General features: G+C 43.4%; 1 protein-coding gene across 1 annotated transcript; it reads left to right on the forward strand.

Annotated features, from left to right (window-relative positions):
- Positions 1-587: 587 nt before the first annotated feature.
- Positions 588-5,098, forward strand: LOC121920500. Its single transcript, XM_042447639.1, has 3 exons — positions 588-798; positions 931-1,007; positions 4,545-5,098. The coding sequence occupies exons 1-3, from the start codon at positions 734-736 to the stop codon at positions 5,096-5,098; spliced, it is 696 nt and encodes a 231-aa protein (XP_042303573.1). The 5' UTR covers positions 588-733.
- The last annotated feature ends 5,404 nt before the right edge of the window (positions 5,099-10,502 follow it).

Genomic DNA, 10,502 nt, shown 5'->3' on the forward strand with positions numbered 1-10,502 from the left:
ATGTTGATACATACGCTAAACCCTTTCAGAGAGGTTCCAAACATGTGGAGTGTAGGAGTGGATGATGCATCAAAGTACCCTAAAAATGGAAATGACTCTGGGACCCCCTCTCACATTGTTTCTGTGTCTGGGTTGCATCTGATAAACATACAGTACCACATATTGCACAAGTAAGCCTAATGGAGGAAACAACATTCCCACAAATGTCCTTACTCAAGCCATTTGAAGCCTGACCAATATTAACTCTCTCAATTAGGCCTTGAAACTGTTTGTCATGGTTCCTACTCTCCTTACTTAACTAGCAGCTACAGAGTGAAGTCGCAACTTCAAAGAGTTGGTTGGAGCCTCCACAAAAGGTCACAGCAAATTTAGTTGGTTACAGTAATTCATTTTCATTACTATTGTATGGCTAGGAAAAGGGGAAGATGTTTTTATGCCTTGGGTGGCAAAATTACTGTGCTTATAGTGATTCCTCTTCTGCACCTTGACTTGGGGGAATGAAGAGGGTGCCATTTGATATTTTGCATCAGGTTGCAAAATGTCTTTGTTCAGCCCACTTATACAGTATTCCCACTAAGTATATTTGAACTTGAGTCATTTCAACATTTGTGTCTCCCAGCAGGACAAAGCGAGGCAACCTCTGGGGGCCCTGCGAAGCCCCCCTGTTGGTTGTGGGGGGCTAAGTTTGGGCCCCCGAAGTGAGATCCCTGGCTGTGCTGACTGTGGGGCAATCATGGGGGGTGCCGGCCCCCATGTCCATGATTGGGGATCAGAACGGATAGAACCCTGTGGCATCAGGTCAGTCCAGCCTGCCATTCCTTAACCTGAGAGGGCTGTGAACCAGAAATGGAGAGGGAGGGAGGCAGGGAGGCAGGGAAGGAGGAATCATCCTTCCCACCTAACATTTAGGTCTCCTTATTCTTCCTGAAGCTGCAGTACACGGCAAAGCCCCCAGGTGACGTGTGAAGCCCGGATCCCCACAACAGAGACCACACCAGCTGCAGGAGGTGAGCACAGGAGTAGTTTTTGTGGATGTGGATAGGATCTCTGAAGAGAGAGACAGGGTGCAAGCCCAGAGCTCTTTCAGACTGCACAATTTCACACTGCAACTGCTGAGGCTGCATCAAGTGGAATCCTGGGGTTTGTAGTTTGGTCAGAGGCACTCAGTACTGCACCAGACCCTGTCCAATCTTGGAAGCAAAACAGGGCTAGCCTGGTTGTGTACTTGGGTGGGAAACCACCAACAAATGCCAAGTGCTGTAGAGTATAGCCTAGATATATATCAGAGCAATATATTCCAGAGGAAGGAACTGGCAAAACTACCTCTGATTCTTTCTTGAGCAAGAAACCCCTATGAAATTAATGGGGTTGTGACTTGAAGGCACATAGATATACACATTCTCTCATGAATGTTCTAAGTCTATCTGTGTGTCTTGTGTGCCTTCAAGTCATTTCCAACTTGTGACGACCCTAAGGCAAACCTATCATAGGGTTTTCTTGGCAAGTTTCTTCAGAGGAGGTTTACTATTGCCATCCTCTGAGGCTGAGACAGTATGGTTAGTCAGTGGGTTTTCGTGGCTGAGCCAGGCTTCAAACCCTGGTCTCCAGAGCAGTACTCAAACCACTAAACTATGCTAGCTCTCTTTTCTAAGTACCACTTCCTAAACTGCAAATCCTAGGATTCCATAGGATGGAACATGGCAGTTTAAGTGGAATCATAGCACTATAACTGTGTAGTGTAAAAGGGCAGTTATGTTTTAGCATAGTATTCTGTCTTCAATTGAGTAAAGGATACAGGAACACCAACATTGACTTTGATGAACTGCAGAATCCAAGCCAAGACAGAGGACTCTTCATGGCCCAAATAGTTGCCAGTGGACTCTTTCTTTAGGCCCTGCTCACTGTCCCTTCTTTTTTTCTTAGCTAGATCGCATGTGGCAGTGAATAACTGAAATGCTGTAAAAAGGGCATTGCAATGTGGACTGTCTTGCGGTGTCTGCATTGCAAAAGGGATGAAGAGTCCAAAAGCTCTTTAGGCCTCCCTCTTGGCCAGAATGAATATGGCTGCAGTACCAAATGAAGAGGGCAGTATGAAAGCCTGTGCTGGGGACGAATGGAAAACTTGGGGGGGGGGGTATTTTGGTGCCCCAGTCATCCAGTTGTTCGTGGGGGTTGTCTTAGGACCATAGAGTTTGAAGGGACCCCAGTCTATTCTAACTCTCTGTCAGCATGGGATCATGCAAACATATGCAACTATTTTGCTTTACTAGTAGGAAAAAACTTTTTTTTCCTGGTAGAGCTGGTTTGTAAATAATAGTTGCCCATAGGAAATAAAAATCACCTGAAGGAAAATTTGGTTCTTTTGTCCCCTCAGCTTGCCCCATTTTGAGGTTATGTATGATTTACTGGACCTGATGTGGGTGGGCAGGTTAGGAAAATATTTTTATGCTCATGTTCAAAATCATTAACTTTGCTGCGTGTTTCAAAATGTACTGTTGCCCCCTTTGGCCTGAGTTGCCCACTACAATGCTAAAATTATAAGTATATTGTACATACAACAGGTTTTGTTTCATGCAAATGTTGCAGTTTCATCTTGTCAACCTGTGATATCTGTACATCCCCACTATTACTGCCAGATTTGCAAACTTTCCCCCTGAAACACAGGCGTGGAGAGGCAAGGAAGCCTCAAGATGATACTGAATTTGAAGGTGTGTTCTTGCGGAATTAAAAATGCATAAATCATAAGAAGCACAACCACATGTTGGTTGTAAACCTTCCTCTGGGGCAATAGAGTCTGACAGTCTTTTTCATCAAGGAAAACTATCTAGGATCTCTTCTCCGACAAACAACAACAACAACAACAACATCTCAATTTATTTAAAATCCTAATTTATTAAAAAATCAAAACATCTACTGTACAAATCCTAGGATTTGTAGTCTACATTAGTTAGGATTAACTTCCTTCACAATCTCAAATATCCCAGTGAATCAGGCATGGTAGAACCATGCTCTACCTGTATTCAATGAGGAAATTACACTTAATGAGTAACTTTGGGCCTTCTGTTTAATTTCATGTGGCACTCAGACTAGTTCCAAAAGCTCTGTGCAAGATACCAGTTCTTACCTGTTCTTCTGTAAGAACAATTTGATTGTGAAAGTGTGGAAAGGAGGGTTGAGAAGTGAAGGTAGTGTCAGAAAGGGAGACAAAGGGTGTAGCTGCACTGCAGAAATAAAGCAGTTTGACACCAGTTTAACTGCCATGATTCTATCCTACAGATATCCACCGAACTACAAATCCCAGGATTCTGCAAAATAGAGTCATGCCAGTTAAAGTAGGGTTAAACTGCCTTAATTCTGCAGTGTGGATACACCCAAGAAGTGACCTGGCTCACTTTGTACCCTGGTCTCACACACAGCTGCTTTCAGCCTTGCCCCCTTCCATCATACAGACCCAGAGTCAATCTGTGGGATATAACCCTTGAGAGAAGGTAATCCTAGCTCTAATTTCGATTGTCTCTGGTGCTCCTGAGGAAGGAGAAAAAGTCCGTATACATCGAGACCTAAAGGGTCTCAACTGGGATACCAGATATGTCAGCAATCCTACACCCATTTTTCTGGGAGTAAGCCCTATTGAGCTCAATGAGACTTACTTCTGAGTAGAAGAAATGTATAGGGTTGCACTGTTAAAAATCATAATATACCTGTTATCAATATATCCAATTCTGTTTTGCAGTCAATGGTTATCTTGGCTCCTGCAACTGCCCCAAGCAGACGATTCCAGAAAATTAGTCCTTCTAAATGTATGAATGGCTAGTTTATAACCAGTTTATGGCCTTGCATTCCATAGCAGTGCCTCATCTTGGCTAGAGCTGAAATGGGTATTTGAAATTCAATGAAATTTCCAATTTCACCATTCAAGTGTGCATTTTGAATGTGACATTTTGCCTCGATTGAAATGGTTTAGATGTGCTGGCATCTTTTGGGTGCTTTTGGCAGGCATTTGTTTGTTTGTTTACATATATCTATAGCCCACTTAAACCAGTCTCATATAGCTACTGAAGCCTCTCATGGCATACATCAATAATATAAACTAAACAAATAAAAAAGTCTTATAATCTGTCAGCTATCAAACACTAAACACCATAACATACCATCCATCAAATGCTCTTCAGTACTAAATGCCATTACATGTCACTTATCAAATATAGTCAGATACTAAATCCTATTGCTTGCTAACCATCAGATACTAAATCCCATTGCTTATGAGCTATTAAATACTATTAAATACTAAAAATATATGGCTGCATGTCAGTTATTAAATCCATTACATGTCACCTGTCAAATATCTTAGGAAGCCTAATGCAGATACTGTATCAAATATTGGGCAAATATTTGACAAATGATTTTATCTGGAGAATATTTGACATACCAATTTGGAAGAGATTTTTATGGCAAAAAAATCCTCTTGGCTCTAAAGGGTACTGACTTGCTGCCTGTCATTCATGGACAAAGATAGCTCTCTCTATTTTCCTTCCACCTTGCAGTGAATGTTGTAGTTGTGGTGGACGGGAACTGCATCCTCCAATACACCCATCGTCAATCACCTTGCTCCTGCCTTTCCGATGGGGAGCCTCTCTTGCCCCGACACCCTCCATCAACGTATGGAGCTGTGCCCCCAAGCCCCACTATCCCCAGAGGACCAGCCTGTGGGCAAGAAGCTGGACCGCCCCCATCCCGCAGGACTCGCGGACTCAGTGTCCGCTGTTGCACCAAAGCCTGCCTGGGGGACGAAGAGGAACATACCGAGCGGCACCTCCATCGGGGGCCACCTTGCAGCCACCTCACCCCAGTGCCCTTGCCCCGCAGCCCCTCCGGGCCATGGTTTGGAGTGGGATCACTCAGCGGGGGCCGGCCAGGGACTCGGGTTGTGAAGATCTGGGACCGGCAGCGTTGCCCTTTGCTGGAGGAAGGGGATATTATTGCCAAGGTCAATGGGGCTGATGTTCGAGACTTGAGTCCCAGAGAAGTGGAGAATGTTTTGCAAGAGCACACACGAACGGGTGATGTGATCCTTCTGGTAGAGAGGAAAGGTAAGTGACAAAAGCTGATAGACAAGCAAGACCAGCCCTAGAAAAGTCAAAATGCTTTTGTAATTCTTCCCCACCCTCTTCTGCCCCACTCTATTTTACCATAACTTACTTACTGAATAACTTGCTCCATAATAATATCACATTAGTGACCAAGTATTGATTAGGATATTATTTTCTTATTTTGATTTTACATTTGAGCATCTTGATACCAACTAACAGAAATTTAAAAACCACACAGCAATCTCTAGACATCTGTCATTTCTTCTACATCCTCCCATTTACAGCTGTACTTGTAGTGAGTCATGTTTTCTAAGATGCAGCAAATGCCAGCCAGTGAGCTGCTAATATACTTTTCTGCACCTCCTCCAGATACATAGTCGGTGGCTCTCTCAGTCCCCAAGTCATGCAGTTAGCTAAAACAGGTCCCCTGAAATCTTGGCAGGTGATATGAGGCTGTTGTCTATTTTGACTTTGTGGCTGTGTCCAACAACCACTGTAGTTGCTTCTGTATTTTGACAGCTACTACAGCAGCACACAAGAAGAAGGAATTGAGCAGCTCAGGTCATTGCTTGGGGTCTGCACAGAAAGCACCACAGATAAATAAAACAATTCAAACAAATAATTGCATGCAGTTTAACTAATGTGCTAGGTTCACAAAATGGCTACAAGCACAGGATGATGGTAGTGAGTGATGATCACTTAATAATACCAGCTGTGAGACACCTCTCTCTCCAAATTCACAACTGCCAGTGAAGTTGTTCTCATCATTGGTGAGATTGGGTGAGTTTCCCGCTATTGCTGTAGTAGCTGTCAAAATACAGGAGCAACTACAGTGGTTCTCTATGGTATAGGAGGGTACAATTGCTCTGCCCTGCACCACGGAGCCCTGGCAGTCCATAGGGCAGAGAAATTTCTTCCCTTCCAGAGGGGTAGTGAAATGGAAAGAATACTGTGGTGGTATGTGTGTGATCACTGAATTTCAGTAGCATGGTTCTGTTGGTGTCTCTTGTATCACCAACAATTTTGGTGGTGGTTTTACAGCAGTAGCAGCAGTGATGGGGCCAGTGGGGGCTGAAAATCACTTAGAAGGGGGTGCATGTGGCCCACCCTCACCTTGAAACATCAACTTACATGCATTGGAGCACTCTCGCCCCATAAGAGCTCCCAGGCACTTGTTTACCTCTGTTTTAACCACACACATTTATTCTAATCCACACACTGTGTATTTGCAGTGCAGTGGACACATTAATGTAACCAATGGTGGAAAGGACCATGATGGGCAATGGGAAAGTGGATCTAAATAGCCTTTGGCAAGCAGCAATTACCACAGTAATGATTTTAAAAAATCAATTTTGATATTTTGCTGTTAGATTTTGTTTCCTTTCAAAGTTTGAACAAATCAATATTTGAATTTCACAGCCAATATTTTTACATGAGCCTTGTAATCTAACTATTTCAATGTCTTTATGTGTTTTAAGCAATTCAGGGGGATGGCATTAGTATGCCACTGCACATTAGCAGCAGTTGGACATAATGCTAAACCATGATTTAGCAGCTGTTTGCATTTGGACATACAGTAATGGTAAACAATGGTTTAGTGTGACAGAAATGAGTGCTGTTTCCTAAAAGGCATGCCTGTGCCCCATTCTCAACTCCTTCATCAAATATGCAAGGCGAAGATAAGAAGCGCCTTCCATTTCCATTTGTGTACTTTAACATCCCATCTGAACCCAGAGAGCTCTCATGCCTCACAAAACTACAAATCCCAAGATTCCATATGAGGCAACCATGGCAATTGAAGCTGTGTCAAACTGCATTGATTTAGTAGTGCAGATTCAGCCTCAAACAGAGATGGACAGTTTATAGCCCTCTAATATTATTGAACTGCAATTCCCATCAGCCTTAGCCAGCATAGCCAATAATGAAGGTTAATGAGAAGCTGCCCATCCTGGCATCAAACTGTGGGTTCACAAAGACTTCTCTAATTGGGAGTTCCCTCCAGGTGGACTACAACCTTCATCATCCCAGAAAACATTACTGGTTGGGTATAGTGAAAATTATTTTATGACTAAGGCCCAGTAGAGACCAGCACTTCGGCCTAGGGCTGAAATGCGGGTTACTTAGGGCTGGGCGTCCACACCGCGTGGACATCATGATTGTGTGTGAACATGGCAATGGCACCACGCGCTGCTGGGAGCAGGTTCTTTTTTAGGGCTCCCGGAGGCTGTGGCGTTTGTCTGCTGCGATCTCCACCCAGGACAGAAAGGGGCGGCATCTGGCAGTCCCTATCTGCCTGTCTGTAACCCCCTATGTAAACATTAGTCCAAAGCATCTACATGGCACAAAGTTTGTGGCAGCTGGCTTAGCATTACATCCAGTCCACTGTGAAATGTAGATTGCCACCTTTCACAAACTGCCAACTCTCTGACTCCAGCTGTATGTCAGCTGCCAGATGCTGTCAAATACTGACTGGTATTGCAAGTCTGACAGCTGCTGAAAAGATCACTGGATGATTAGTGCTGATGTGGAAGATCAAACCAAATGTGTGTCTAGGCAGAAGGCAATGATCTGAACAGGCATGATATAGCAGCAGCCATGCCAAAGAAGGTCTGGTTTGTCTGTGGAAGGGAGGCTGGGAGCTGCATACCACTTTAGATTCTGTGAAGAGTGGCAGAACACAGATCCAAGAAAGAAAAGTCTGTGTGTATAATAAAGCAACATAAAATAGAGTTATGTGTAACACCCTCCCCACCAAAAAAACAACCAAATCACAAGTGGGCAAAGCCTGTGTTAGGACCCAATCAAAATGCCACAAAAGTGTGCAAGCTTTTGCATTCTCCAGAACTTTACATCAGGCTAGTTGGTATGAAACAGTAGGGCAGATGTTGTGGGCAGTTAAGATTTGGGCATGGTGTAGTGTTTTGAGTGTTGGACTATGACTTGGAAGGCTTGGGTTCGAATCCCCACACAGCCATGAAAGCTTCTGGATGACCTTGGGAAAGTCACACTCTCAGCCTCAAAGAATGGTGATTCCCCTGTGATGAAACTTGCCAAGAAAAACCTATGATAGGCTCACCTTGGGATCGCCATAAGTTGGAAACTACTTGAAGGCACACAACACACACACACACAGACACACACTAAGATGGAGCATGCAGATTGAATAAACTGTTGGTAGGTATGCAGCTCTCAACTGCGTAAACACCCTAAAGCCACCAGATGCCATCTGATCTTGGAAACTAAACAGGGCTAAGGCTAAGTATTTAAAAGTGAGTGCACCAGGGAATGAATATCAGATGGTGCAGGCTATATTCAGGGGAAGGCAGTTATAAACCATCACTTGAGTATTGCTTGCCTAAAAATTAAAAAAAAATGAAATTAATGAGGTCATCATAAGTCAACAGGCAACATACTTAACTTAGGGATATCAAGTTACACTTAAAATACATAATTGTACAAAGGATGGGTGGCCATAGTGGTGTCACTAGGGTTGGCATCACCTACTATGGTAGCTCATGGTGTCACCCTCCCCATTGACCTCCTCCCATTCCACACCATACAGGCCCAGAACAGATGGGCCAAATGCACTGTGCTGGCGCTGATACTAGGTTTAGGGACCGCACACCAACCGCACAGTCCCCAACCCTAGCATGGTGCAGCAGCGGAGTAATGGCGGTATCCCATCCATACGGACGCCACCATTTTTACGTAAGTGACACACGGCAACTGCACATCGCTGCACATCACTTATGTCGCAAGTGCACCAGTGGCACACTCGTGGCATCACTCCGACACCGCAAAAAGAACCTGGAAACACCGGGTTCTTTTTACTCCGGAGGGAAGACGCATGGTTTGGGGGCTTCGCTGTCCCTCCGGAGTTTAAACGGGCGAATGCAGACCGTCGTTTTGCAGCAGTCTGTACTGCCCCACAGAATCCTTAGTAATGTCTTTTGTACTAAAGTTAATCTTAAACTGTAATTACAGTATATCACTGAATTTAATGGTAATAGTTATGACATAAACAACTGCCAAAATTAAAATTGCAATACCTTTAAATTACAGTATCATACACACAGCCCAAATATATTTACATGTACATAGTTTCATATGTTTAATGTGAAAATTTTGTAGATGTGATGCTTTCAGAAAAAATTCAAAAAGAACTAGAATTTTTAGGGTTTTTTACTCTATTTTTTAATATATATATATTTTTTAAAAATTGAGCCTCTCCTTTCTCCTCCCACTGAGCCTCACCCCACTCACACCATCACTTCATCTATTTAAAGGAAACACGCAAATGCCAAAGCCTGTTTTTGTCAAAAGGGAGATGTTTGGACAGTAGTGGTGTCACCCCCTTAGGGTGTCACCTGGTTTAGCCCGCAGCCACCTAGTAATGCCCTGGTGGGTGGCCAGGGCACCATCTCTGAAAAGAGAAAGCCTAGCTACAACAGTTCCCTCCATGTCTTTTACCCCAGTATGAATGGGGCCTGAGAGATCTCTCCATTGCCTTGGGCAAAACATCCAGGTTTTCTATGCTGATTCTGGAACAGGTGTGTTTTCTCCGAAGTAATGGAGAGACCTTTGTGCTCCAGCCAGTCTTTTTGTTTTCATGGTGTTTTTCCTTTATCCCTGCAGTTTTCATTTTGAAACTGAGGTTAACTGTGAAGCTCATGGTCACAGCATCTGGCCTGGGTTTTGAATGTTCTTGTTTGTTCCCAATCTCCAACATTTTGGTATCACCTAGCATGGTGAATAGTTCTAGAGTCTTATACATTTGCACACTTCTTTGGCATTTTGGGTTTGCCCAAGTATGGATTCCCCCCACCCCACTGACTATTTGTTTTTCCATTTGTAAAGATTCACATAGGAAGATTAATGGGTTGCAAATTTATTTCAGTTCTAAGAAGAAGATTCTACCTTTTTCAAACTGAGGTCTAAATTTTATAGAATATTTGAAACAATCATTTTCATTTCCTAAAGATCTACTATGAATTGACAGTACACAAAGAGAACAAAAACAAGAGTGTGCTGTAATCTGCACAGATTGAAATAACTAGAATCTGTGGATCTGTTTCTGTGTGGTTCTAATATCTAGAAATCTTTATGGCGGCAAAAGCCTCAGATATGAAGTACTGCCAAATACTTTAATCAGCCTGGGAGATAGAAAAGGGAGCCACCTGAAGCAATATTTGTAATTTTCATGAAAGAACAGCACATTCTTATACAATTTATTATTTTACTGCCAGGAATGGGAAGAGGCTGTAGTGGGATTTTTCTACCTCATTGACCTAAAGGGTTTGTCTGGCTATGGTTACTTGTGCCCCTTAGTTTGGGTGAGTGATGAGGAGTGCTGTTTATGCGGCATCTCATATAGGAAGATATCCTGAGCTACGTAGTCCTCTCATAGAGAAC

Source organism: Sceloporus undulatus, chromosome 2 (assembly GCF_019175285.1).
Source record: "Sceloporus undulatus isolate JIND9_A2432 ecotype Alabama chromosome 2, SceUnd_v1.1, whole genome shotgun sequence".
Taxonomy (NCBI): Eukaryota; Metazoa; Chordata; class Lepidosauria; order Squamata; family Phrynosomatidae; genus Sceloporus; species Sceloporus undulatus.